The sequence below is a fragment of the Bos grunniens genome, chromosome 12 (assembly GCF_055505025.1).
Source record: "Bos grunniens cultivar Pamir isolate PY7600 chromosome 12, Bosgru_T2T1.0, whole genome shotgun sequence".
NCBI lineage: Eukaryota > Metazoa > Chordata > Mammalia > Artiodactyla > Bovidae > Bos > Bos grunniens.
The window spans coordinates 74,530,539-74,544,039 of NC_141176.1; the positions used below are offsets into that span (position 1 = coordinate 74,530,539).

A 13,501-nucleotide genomic window follows, 5' to 3' on the forward strand; every position below is an offset into this window, starting at 1 on the left:
TTGTCATTTGAAACATCCAACAGATGATGAAAACGTGTTGAAATATGTTTTTGACTAGTTTTGAAACGTTGGCTGTGTTACATAGTGTTAAGCTAACTAGGAAATACCTTCTTCCAGGAATATCTCTACAAAAGACAGGCTGTATGTTTCTCTCTTTCATTGTCCATCCATTTCTGGGACCACAGAGCTCTGATATGTGCTCATATTTTGAGTTTTACCTAAATGGTAATGTAAAATTAATTAAAATACAAGATTAGTGAAATGTAAACAGTCCTCTTCAATAAAATGAACTCTAGTTTTACAGTGGACTTGTGGTTACATTAAAGATGTCTTGTCGTATATAGCAGGTGGATCTACAGTATTAAGTAAGAGTGTCCCTAAAGGTTTCCCAGTGGTTGCTTCCTCCACCCTGAGGCCTTTGATCTGTCTTGCTTTGTTTGGAAGGTAGCCTCCTGACCTGGGTTTCTGTGAAGAAGTAGTTCATCAGCACACATGCCACTCTGTTCAGTTGGTTAGATTTGTGCTGAGGCCCAGGGTGGCTTTGTTTTGGCAGGTCATGATTGGCAGGGCCTGATGAGGCAGGGATGTGACTGGAGGGAGGACAGCAGTAGCCTTGGCCTGGCCATCAACTAGCTGTACGATCAAGGCCAAAGTAGGTAGATACTACTGGGCAGGAAAATCTCCAGGCAGGATGTTGTAGTGATTATAAGTATGGACTTAGGAGCCAAATTCCTGGGTACAGTCCTAGTGCTAGTTACTAATAGTAATAGCCAATTATAGTTATGTTAATACTTATATGCTAGTTACTTAATTTCTCTGCATCTCAATTTCTTTACCTATAAAATGAGGATATTGTTCATACACTTACCAGTATCTTGATGTTGTGGGCATTAAGCAGGTTAATACATTCATAGCACTTAGGACAGGCTCAGTGCCTAATGAACCTCAGTGAGGATGTTGACACGGTGTCTGGGAACGTCTCTCCTGTGAAATGGGAATGACCGCTGCCCTTCCTGTTTCACAAGACTGTTGTGAGGATTAAATAAGATTGTTTAGGGCAGCATCTTGTACAGATTTATTCAACAGTTCAGTTCAGTCGCTCAGTCATATCAAACTCTTTGCAACCCCATGGACTGGCTTCCCTGTCCATCTTCCCTGTCCAACTCCCAGAACTTACTCAAATACATGTCCATCGAGTCAGTGATGCCATCCAACCATCTCATCCTCTGTCATCCCCTTCTCCTCCTGCCTTCAGTCTTTCCAAGCATCAGGGTCTTTTCCAATGAGTCAGTTATTCGTATCAGGTGGCCAAAGTATTGGAGTTTCAGCTTCAGCATCAGTCCTTCCTGAATATTCAGAACTGATTTCCTTTAGGATGAACTTGTTAGATCTCCTTGCAGCCCAAGGGACTCTCAAGAGTCTTCTCCAACACCACAGTTCAAAAGCATCAATTCTTCAGCGCTCAGCTTTCTTTATAGTCCATGTATAGTAGCCACACATGATTACTGGAAAAACCATAGCTTTGACTAGATGGGCCTTTGTTGGCAAAGTGATGTCTTTGCTTTTTAATATGCTGTCTAGGTTGGTCATAGCTTTTCTTCCAAGGAGCAGTCATCTTTTAATTTCATGGCTTCAGTCACCATCTGAAATGATTTTGGGAGCCCCGAAAAATAGTCTGTCACTGTTTCCATTGTTTCCCCATCTCTTTGCCATGAAGTGGCAGGACCAGATGCCATGATCTTAGTTTTCTGAATTGAGTTTTAAGTCAACTTTTTAAACACATGTTCTTTAGTTCAGGCATTATGAGGAGCACAAGATGGTAAACTGCAAAGGCACATGCAGATTTCACCTTATTATGAAGCCAGAGTGAGGAAGTGATTGGAAGAGTCTTTGCTATTATGGCTATGATGTTGCTCTACTTTTCCTGTTAATATGAAAACTGCAATTGTAATTTTGTAAGCATCGATTGGGACTGAGTTTGTGACCATTGTTAACCAGGCTCTTGATGACCTGTAGGCATCTCCAGATTCTGATTATTATTCAAGGATTTGGAACAAAGTTTAAATCTTTAAGGTCAGTAATCCAAGAGCAGCAGGCATACACAGTGTGTATCTTGTCTTCCCCCCCTGCATCTATCATCAGAACTTCATTGCTTCAAGAAAATAGAAGCCCAAATAAGTATTGCAAAGATAGGCTCAAAGGTTTAGGGGCATCACTTATTTACTCTTTTAGCAGTGTATTATATTGAACTCTTCCCTGTGTTTATTTTCAAAAGTAGAATTTGTAATAGATTGTTTATGGTGGACTTTGTGATATATGATGGCATGAAGAGAAAACCGCACTAAGGTATTATTTGGTATTACTTGTTACCAAGTTCAAGCTCACTCTGCTTGCCTCGCAAGGCTGGTAAATCTTACAGACAATGTGTTAAGGCAAAGAATAATGACTTTATTTGGAAACCTGGCAGACTGAGAAGATGGTAGACTAATGTGTCAAAATAACCATCTTATTTGGGTCTGGATGCCTGGTTCTTTTATAGAACAGAGAGGAGAGGAGGCAAGGAAATAATGTCAAAAGGCCATTTATCTTGTACAATAAGAGGGTATTTGTTCATTTTGTCTTTTCTGCATCCATTCACAGTTGGTGAGGGTCAGATTGTCTCCCTGTGAGCTGAAAAAAAGCCGCTTTAACCTTCGTGCAGAGGGGCAGGGTTCCTTGACAAAAGCAGTGAATAGCAATGGTCAAAGAAACAGATCCAGCATGGAGTCAGACTTGGCTCCTCCCTGCTACAGTTCCTATGATGTGCACCTCCCCTGTCTGGGGACAGTGTCCTGTTCTTTCTCATCCTGAGTCTCCTCAGGGAGCACCATTTCAGGGGTGGCTGCAGCATCCTTTGTTTACTGATGTGACAAGTGACATTTTTAGTTTATACCAGATATTTACCAGAAATTCCCCATATTTTATTCTGCAGCCTTAAGGATATACTATTATTGTGGATTATGAGAAGGGAAATAAAATCAATCTTAGTCATTTAGTAATATTTCTGTTTTCCTGTCTACATCCCGTTGGTCTTCTTAGATGCTTATTCACAAGTCTGTGCTTTTCACACCCGGTACTCCTTTGAAAATAACAACTTATTACCTGACTAGTAAACTCACAACTGGGAAATGGCCACAATCCATAATTTTCCAAAATGTGAGGTGCTGTGAGGCATCTGGAGGGAAAAAAAAAATTACGGAGAGGTTATAATTTTGTTGATTTAAAGAGTATCACTTGGAGAAATTAATCTTGATAATTAAAGCCAAATTGGTGTGACAGTTAGGATTAACTCAGGTATTTTGCAACTGTTTGTTTGTTGATTTAGCTCTTGGAGTGAGTCTTCGATGGGATGGATCTAAAGGGAGGGAAATTCTCAAATCCACCAACCCTTCCTGATACTGCCAGAAGTTTCCCCCATTCTTTTAAAAATCAGGGCTCAATTTCAATTCCCCAACCACTTCCATTTGGTGGTATTTTTGTTTCTCTTTAGGTATCATCCTATTTTGTCTTTCTTTTTACCACTGACATTGGCTTATTTCATATGAATTTGTAATATATTAAATTTGTTCTTGTTTTACCACTAGTCATGTCTGACTCTTTTGTAGTCCTATGAACTGTAGCCTGCCAGGCTACTCTGTCCATGGGATTTCCAAGGAAAGAATACTGGAGTGGGTTGCCATTTCTTCCTCCAGGGGATCTTCCTGACCTTGGGATTGAACCCCTGTCTCTTATGTCTCCTGCATTGGCAGGCACATTCTTTAGCACTGAGCCCCTAGGGAAGCCTAATGCATTAAATATTTAATTGTGCTTAGTCACTCAGTTGTGTCTAACTCTTTATGACCCCATGGACTGTGGCCCACCAGCCCTGCTGTCCATGGGGATTCTCCAGGCAAGAAAAATGGAGTGGGTTGCCTTTTCCTTCTCCAGAAAGTATTTAATACGTGTACTTTATTTTTTTAAAGATTTATTTATTTATTTTTAGTTGCACTGGGTCTTTGTTGCTGCATGTGGGCTTTCTCTAGTTACAGCGAGCAAGGGTTACTCCTCATTGCAGTGCCTGGGCTTCACACTGTGGTCACTTTTTCTGTTGCAGAGCTCGGGCTCTAGGCACATGGGCTTCAGTAGCTGTGGCACACAGGCTTAGCTGCTCTGCAGCATGTGGAGTCTTCCTGGACCAGGGGTTGAACACATGTCCCCTGCACTGGAGACACTGTACCACCAAGGAAGTTCCTAAATATATATTCTTCAAAATTATTGTTTTGATTTGTTCATGAATTGTTTCTCTTAAAGCTTCTATCTGAGGAAATGAGCTATTTCTCATATCCTGTTCTTGCAGGAAGAATGTTAAATCGTTTCTCCAAAGACATTGGGCATATGGATGACTTGCTGCCTCTGATATTTCAAGATTTCATCCAGGTAACATAACAGTCCTGTCAGAGTTTTCACAGGGAATAGCAGAGTGCCTGTTTCTCAAGGCCTTCTCACAGGGGCTAAGGATGGTCTTTCAGCCTGGCAATGCATACTGTTATCTTCAGTAAAGGTCATTTTTGTGAGAGAAAGGTGCAGTTGTGATGGGAAGGCCGAGTTAACATGAGAAACACCTGGGGCAGGAGTGGCTACACAGTCACGTCAAGGTTGGTCTGAAGCAGCAGCATGCTGGGTAAGTGGTTCTCCCTCTGCCTTCCAGGTGTCTGGCGTGGATTCCCTTTACTGTGAGTGCATTTCATAATATAGAAATAATCACCTCTCATGGAAAGATAGCCTAGATTAGTGGTAAATAATTCACCTGCCAATGCAGGAGATGCAAGAAATATGGATTTGATCCCTGAGTTAGAAGATGTCCTGGAGAAGGGAATGATGATCCACTTCAGTATTCTTGCCTAGAAAATTCCACAGATAGAGGAGCCTGGTGGGCTACAGTCCAGAGGGCTGCAAGAGTCATACACAACTGAGCACAAGCACTATGCATTGTATTACCACAGAGGACAAATATTTAGTGCAGCATTTAATTTGGATAAAGCCATGTGTGGTTACTTACAAAGCAAAGATTGGGTAAAAATAAGGTGAGAATAATACTTTAACAAGGACAATGTTGTTGTTAGTCACTAAGTTGTGTACGGCTCTTTTGTGACTGCATAGACTGCAGCTTGCCAGGCTCTTCCATTGATGGGATTTCTCAGGCAAGAATACTAGAGTGGGTTGCCATTTCCTGGTTCAGGGGATATTCCTGACCCAGAGATCAAGTTTGTGTCTCTGGAGTCTCCTTCACTGCAGGTAGATTCTTACCACTAAGCCACCTGGGAAGTCCAAAAAGGACAATAGAGAGCGCTTATTGAAGATACAAAGGCTTTAAGCCAGTAATTTGATTACGGGACCAAAGTCATCTCAGAAAATGTTTTTTGGTTTTGTAGGCAGTTTTGCTTTTCATAAGCTGATTACTCTGTCTTGCTGCTAAGCTGCTGCTAAGTTGCTTCAGTCATGTCCGACTCTGTGTGACCCCATAGGGAGCCCACCAGACTCCCCTGTCCCTGCGATTCTCCAGGCAAGAATACTGGAGTGGGTTGCCATTTCCTTCTAAGGTTGCCATTTCCTTATCTACCACTTGTAGTTCTTAAAAAAGAAAGAGAGACAAAGACTTACAGAAATCCCTTCTACCCAGCCTGTTTGTCTGTGAACTTGAGAGTCTAAGGAATGATGTTAGGTCATCTCAGCTCTCATTGTCATATTCAGTGCTGTTGCTTTTATGGAGTGTATTTGTTTTTCTTTTTTTCTGTTATTCTGTCTACTTATCAGTGATTAAGCCTGTGGGGAATTTACTTTTTCTTTCCAAGTGTTAATTTTGGAAATGAAATGCATTTGTCCAAAGCTGCACACAGAAATGCAGCAATGAACAGTGCAACATGGTCCTACAGACAGTGCAGTCAGTGGGCAAGACTTCCACTGTTACCAGTGAGAACTAAGCTGAGACTCAGAGGCAGAGGACTTTTCCTGCGAAGATGTCTAATTGTTTTCTTCTCTTTTGCAGACTTATTTTATAAATGTGCCCTGCTGGGTTTAGCTACATAATTTATCCCCAGAAACAATTTTTCCCTGAAAACAGTGTCATGTTTTGACAGTGATTGTGAATTCCTTTGAAAGGATTTTGTGAAAGGTTCTGTTTCTTTGCTACAGTAAGCTAGGCCAAGGTTGGGTTTCCACTGTGTTCTTAGCTTATGGTTTGTTAGTCCTCATAATTAAAATTTGTCACATATTTTGCATGGCATATAGAGGGACAGGGATAGATGCTACCTGATTTCAGTAGGAAATATTCTCATTAAAGAGGAGAGAAAATTCTAGTCCAGCTGATTTCCATTCCCTCCTCTACCACTTGTAGTTCAATTATCTTGAAGTTTGGTGGAGGCATCCTGTAGTTCATTAGAAGTAAGAGTCTGCTCTTTGATAGAGAGGCCTGGCATGAGCATGGAGCTTATGTATTCTTCACTGAGCAAGTAGTTAAATCTCTGAAGATGGATAATATTGCCAAGAGAGAGGGAAGCAGTTTAGGAGCCAAGATCAGAAGCTTAGGGAAGGCTTGATATTCAGAGAGAAGCAGAGAGAGAAGGGAAGTACAGAAGACACATAATGAACAGCAAGGATGAGAGGAGGAGATACAGTGGAGACCTAAGGAAGACAGGTCTGTTTAGTGCAAACGAGAAAGTGAGTCCACGGAAACTTGTTGATTGATTTGAAATCAGGAGGTGTCTGGTGACCTGAGGAGCAGGTTTCAGATGGGAGGAGTTAGAGAGCAAAGGGCTGCAAATTCAGGAGGCGTGGAGGGAGTTGAGGTGAAGACAGGCTACTCCTGGAAGGAGTTTGAATAAATCAGAAGAGAGGCCCATCTGGATGTAGGGTGTGAGGAGATGTTGCTGGTTGTTTGAGATTTTAGTTTCTGGGAGGGGAGTATGAGCGATGGTGGGTGGTTTTTGCCCTCTCTTCCCTCCTTCTCTTCAACAAACAGGGATTAGAGTTGAGGCCCTGAGGTACAGGGGTGAGTCAGGCATGAAGCCCTGTCCTTATTGGTCTCCTCCAGTCCCCCAGGGAAGGAAGACATTCAGAGACTCACCCCTTGATGGCTTTGGAATCCTAATTGTGGGAGCTCCGTGGAGGAAATCTTGGAAGGCAAACTGTATGTGGGGGCTGGAGGCAGTTAAGGAACCTAGTCCAGGGGTAGCCAGAGCTTCTAGGAGGTGACCTTTGATCCCAGAGGAGAGGAAAAGGCTTCTGTGGATGGTGGGGCATGAGGTGCTGGTAGAAGCAGAGTTCCTGTGTGGGACCCAGTCTTTCTGTCTGTCACCAGCTGAGAGGGGGGAAGGGAAAGGCTTGGAATGGTGTTGTTCACTTTTGTTTAGAGCCAAATGTGTTCAAACTCATTTTTGATGGTTCTGCTCATCCTTGGTGTATTTGCTAAACCTTGGAAAATTCTTGATCGTTTTTATTTTTATTACTTCAAGTATGTATTTACTTCTAAAGTATGTATTACTTCTTTTCCTCATCTAATTCCTTCTCATTTCATAAATGAGAGATTTCATAAATGGAATATCAGATAATTTATCTAATATTTTGTAATAGTGATACCAAGTGTGGCTAATGAAAAGCCTGGATTCTGTGTAGTGGTCCACACTGCGGGACAATCCATCCATTAAGACGATGTAACTCAGAGACCGCCTCCCAACAGAGGGCGATCATGAGTTTGTGCACCATCCTGTACACTGACAGCTACCAGATAGGTTTCCCGTTCAGTCGCATTAGAGTTGTTGGGAAAATTGGAGCTGTTCACTTTTTCTAAGGATGAAGTAAAACAGCATAAAAAATCAACTTATGTGGTGTGATTGCACCTGATAATCATTCATGGTGTCAACAGCTTTAAATTGTGGCAGTCCAGAGCCCCACAGTCTCCCTTTCTAAGCCCCTGTCCCAGCTCTCCCTCTTACCATCTCTACCCCCACAAAGCTGCCCCACTCTCCTTTCTGTAAAATGGAGAAAATAATACTCGCTTCCTAAGGTTTGTTGTGCAGATAAAAATGAGGGCATTTTAATATTATTTTTCGCATAACATCTAAATGTATGTTGAACACTAAGTAATAGATACCTAATTTTAAAAATACCACGTGTGTTTTAGGTAAGAGAAATAGTCTGATGACAGTGGCATTTGTTATTGTTCAGTCGCTAAGTCATGTCTGACCCTTTTCCACCCCATAGACTGCAGCACGCCAGACCTTTCTGTCCCTCACTATCTCCCAGAGTTTGCCCAAATTCATGTCCATTGAATCGGTGATGCCATCAGCCATCTCATTCTCTGCTGCCCTCGTCTCCTTTTGCCTTTGGCAAAATGACATTATGCTGCATTAAAGGTATTTTCAGAGACAGTTTCCAGGCACATAAATATCATCTCATGAGTTTGTATCACACAGATTCTAGGTTTGTAATCCTTAAAGTTTTTAATGGATGCTTTCTTCGGTAGACTCACAGAATAAAAATCAGTTGTTTTCAAGACAGACCACTGACATTAACTATTTCAGAGCAATATAATTTTCATACAATTTGCCAAAGTCCCAAATAGGACTGAATAAGGATCTCAATTATCTACAATTCTTGTCATTGAAATCATCATCTCCAAGGAGTCTTCCTATTGCTAAACAAGTGAAATTGAAGGTAAGATGTGGAAGTTAAAATGCCTAAATTCAGGCATTTTAAGTTTAGGCATTTTAGTTTTCAAAAAAAAGTTTGGGACTGTTCTGAGTGTGTGAACTTGCACACAGCTGCTCTCAGCAAAATACGATAATTTATTGAGGAAAACTAAGTTGTAAAATGCTTATTTCCCACACACCCCTCATTCAGGGGAAAAAAAAAAAAAAGTCAGCAGCTTGGCAGAGCTCAACTGACTCGTCACATCCTTCCGTGGACACAAAGGGCTTATTCTGAGGCCTCTTGAGCAACCAGTGGTGAGACCATGAGGGTCTGTGTCATTACCTCCTCAGCACACATAGAACACTGACTGCAGTTTTATGAAGTGAAAATGCCCAAGAAAAAGAAGATGTGAAGGAGGTGTCCTCAGTCATTTCTTTCCAGAGAGAGGAGCACAAAAGAACAGGCCAGTGCATCTGGATATTGAGAACGAAGCCTGAGACTCAGTGTAATAGGTTATTATGGGTCACTGGCTTTTGCAGCCTTTACTTGTCTCAGCACCACTGACACTTACATTTCACTGTGTGGAGATGTCAGGGAAAGTGTGTAGTGAGTATTCCAGCCTCTCCCACTGAACAATGACTTTGTCATTTTGAGATCTCTGTGGGTGTTGATCCCTTCCCCAACCTCTTCCTCAAATCCCCCTTAGGGATGTTTATTTTTAATATATATGTAATACTAGTGCTTTGTGGATATTTTCGTCCAGTCAGTGGCTTGCCATTTATATCCTTAGTAGAGATCAGGGTTTAATTTTGACCACATCTAATGTTTACCATTTTTTTCTTTTCTTTTGTAGTTGATGTTTTTGTATCCTAAGAAATCTTTGCACATCCTTAGGAGTGTGAAGATACTTTTCTATGTTCTGCCTTTTTAGATATTGATGCATCTTGCACTACTTTTTGTATGTGAAAGAGTAATTAGTGGTTGAAGTTTATTTTTTCCAATTATTCTGGACACATTTTAAACACTTTTATGCATTGAATTAAAGTAATCTGCATCTGTATAATTTATTTTGTTCCTCAAAAGTTGCAGTTTATACCAATATTTAGATCCTTATACCAATACTGCATTCTTAATTACTGTACATTTTAAAAAGAAATGAAGCCCATAGTTTAAATTGTCTAACTTTGTAGTTCTTTGTCAAGGTTAATTTGGGCATTTTGGATCCTTTACTTTTATGTGTAAATGTTAGAAGCCTTCCAATTTGCTTTTAAATAAAAGCCTGCTGAAAATTTTATCAATATTTCCTTTTAGCCATAGGTTATTTGAGAAGTCTGAGTCTTAACAATATTGGATCTGTAATTATGAATATGTATCTTTCTATGCTTATTTAGGTCTTTTTTAATTTTAGAAATATGTTGTGATTTTTAGTATAGCCATCTTACACTTCTTGGTTAAATTTATTCATGGTATTATTAGATTATTTTTAAAATTATTTACTTATTTTTGGATGTACTATGCCTTTGCTACTCGTGGGCTTTCTTTATTTGCGGAGAGAGTGGGTGACTAGTTGCTGTGGGTGGGCTTCCCATTCTGGTGGCTTTTCCTGTTGAAAAACATGGGCTGGAGGTGGGAGGGGGGTTCAGGATGGGGAACATGTGTACACCTGTGGTGGATGCATGTTGATGTATGGCAAAATCAATACAATATTGTAAAGTAAAAAAAATAATAATAATTAAAAAAATTTTTTAAATGTAAGGTTAAAAAAAAAAAAAAAAAAAAAAACATGGGCTGTAGGGTGCATGGGCTTCAGCAGTTGTGGCACATGGGCTTAGCTGCTCTGCGCATGTGGATTCTTCCCAGGGATGGAAACCGTGTTTCCTGCATTGGCAGATGGATTCTTAACTACTTGGACCACTAGAGAAGGCTTGTTTCTGATACCATTATAAACTTGCTGGTTGTTAGTCTATAGAAATATAGTTGATTTATGTGTGAATTAACTTTGCATTGCCTGGAGTTGATGGCAGTAGTTTTTTTTTTTTTTTCTTTTTTAGTTCTGTAGGATTTTGTCCATATACAGTCATGTCAGCTGTAATAATGACAGTTTTGTATCTTCATTTCCAATAATTATGACTTTTATTTCCTTTTCTTGACTTGTGGCTGGAGTTTTCAGTTAGTGTTGAAGAGAATTGGTTAGATCAGTTAATCTTGTACTCTTAGGGCAAAATTTTTCAATATATTTTTTCACTATAAATAATATTAATTCCAATTTTGTAGGTAGGCATCTGTTGTCAGATTGAAAAAGTTAAACTTAACATTCCTGGAATAGAGTTTACTTGGTTGTAATGTAGCATTGCTTTTATGTATTGCTGTATGTAGGTTGTCAAGAATTTTTGTATCTGTTGTTTATGAAGGATATTGGTCTATAATTACCTTTTTAAAATATTTTGTCAGCCTTTTGTATCAGAATTATGTAGCCTCAAGAAAATACGTGGGAAATATTTCCATTTTTAATGTCCACTTTAATGTGTCAGCTTGACCAGACTACATTCCTCAGTTATTCAATCAAAAAGTGATCTGTGTGTTGCTCTGTAGGTATTTTGTAGATGTGATTGAAATCCATTATCAGTTTATTTTAAGTAGGAACAATTATCCTACATAGTCCAGTGGGCACAGTTTAGTCAGTTGTAAGGCTTTAAGAACTAAGCCTTCCCTGAAGTAAAAAGAAATTCTGCTTGTGGAGAACAGCATCAGCTCCTACCTGAGGGTTCCAGTCTGTCCTTGGTAACAGCCAACCCTGAGCATTTTGGACTTGCCCAGTTAAGTTAGATTGTGGAGTATTATCTTTTTTATATTGCTAGATTCAGTTCATTGGTATGTTGTTTAATATCCCAAGACAGTTACGTTTGTAATTTTTCCTTCTTTTAATGTCTTTATCTGGTCTTTATATCATGATAATGCTGGACTCATGTACCCTGGAAAAGTTTGGTAAAACTTTTCTGCAAAATATTTTTGTGAAGCCCTCCAGACTTAAAGTATTTTCTGTGGAAAATTAAAAAATTATGTATTCAGGAAATTCTCTGGTGTTCCAATGGTCAGGACTTGGTGCTTTCACTGTTATGTGCCTGGGTCCAATTGCTGGTAGGAAAACTAAGATCCCACAAGCTGCATGGCATGGCCAAAACAATAAAATAAAGTAAAATGAAACAACACAACAACACAAGAGAAGACTGTATACATGGACGTCACCAGATGGTCAATACTGAAATCAGATTGATTATATGCTTTGCAGCCAAAGATGGAGACGTTCTATACAATCAGCAAAACCAAGATGGGGAGCTGACTGTGGCTCAGATCATGAACTCCGTATTGCCAAATTCAGACTTAAATTGAAGAAAGTAGGGAAAACCCCTAGACCATTCAGCTATGACCTAAATCAAATCCTTTATGATTATACAGTGAAAGTGACAAATAGATTCAAAAGATTAGATCTGATAGAGTATCTGAAGAACTAAAGACAGAAGTTCATGACATTGTACAGGAGGCATTGATCAAGAATATCCCCAAGAAAAAGAAATGCAAAAAGGCAAAATGGTTATCTGTGGAGGTCTTACAAATAGCTGAGAAAAGAAGAAAAGCTAAAGGCAAAGGAGAAAAGGAAATATAATATCCATTTGAATGCAGTTCCAAAGGAAAGCAAGGAGAGATAAGAAAGCCTTGCTCAGTGATCAATGCAAAGAAATAGAGGAAAGCGATAGAATGGTAAAGACCTCTTCAAGAGATTTCTTGAAGAAAATTAGTGATACCAAGGGAATATTTCATGCAAAGATGGGCACAATAAAGGACAGAAATGGTATGGACCTAACAGAAGCAGAAGATATTAAGAACAGATGGCAAGAATACACAGAAGAACTGTACAAAAAAGATCTTCATGACCCAGATAAAAACAATGGTGTGATCACTCACTTAGAGCCAGACATCCTGGAATGTGAAATCAAGTGGTCCTTAGGAAGCATTACTACAAACAAAGCTAGTAGAGGTGATCAAATTCCAGTTGAGCTATTTCAAATCCTAGAAGATGGTGCTGTGAATGTGCTGCACTCAATATGCCAGATTTAGAAAATTCAGCAGTGGCCATAGGAAAAGGTCAGTTTTCATTCCAATCCCAAAGAAAGGCAATGTCAAGGAATGTTCAAACTACCACACAATTGCACTCTTCTCACATGCTACCAAAGTAATGCTCAAAATTCTCCAAGCCAGACTTCAATAGTATGTGAACTGTGAACTTCCAGATATTCAAGCTGGTTTTAGAAAAGGCAGAGGAACTAGAGATCAAATTGCCAACATCTGTTGGATTGCAGAAAAAGCAAGAGTTCCAGAAAAACTTCTGCTTTACTGACAACACCAAAGCCTTTTACTGTGTGGATCATTCTGAAAGAGATGGGAATACCAGACCACCTTACCTGCCTCCTGAGAAATCTGTATGCTGTTCAAGAAGCAACAGTTAGAACTGGACATGAAACAGCAGACTGGTTCCAAATAGGGAAAGGAGTACATCAAGGTTTTATATTCTCACGCTCCTTATTTAACTTATATGATGAGTATAACATGCGAAATGCTGGACTGGATGAAGCACAAGCTGGAATCGTGATTGCCAGGAGAAATATCAGTAACCTCAGATATGCAGATGGCACAACCCTTATGGCAGAAAGTAAAGAAGAACTAAAGATCCTCTTGATGAAAGTGAAAGAGGAGAGTGAAAACGTTGGCTTAAAACTCGACATTCAGAAAACTAAGA

At 39.8% G+C, this 13,501-nt stretch overlaps 1 protein-coding gene across 1 annotated transcript in view; it reads left to right on the top strand.

Annotated features, from left to right (window-relative positions):
- LOC147361910 (ATP-binding cassette sub-family C member 4-like) overlaps positions 1 to 13,501 on the top strand; it is a 173,905-nt gene that overhangs the window by 83,568 nt on the left and 76,836 nt on the right. Inside the window, 1 exon segment of the mRNA XM_086330240.1 lies at positions 4,376 to 4,455. Within this exon segment, the coding sequence (XP_086186366.1) occupies positions 4,376 to 4,455 (80 nt within the window).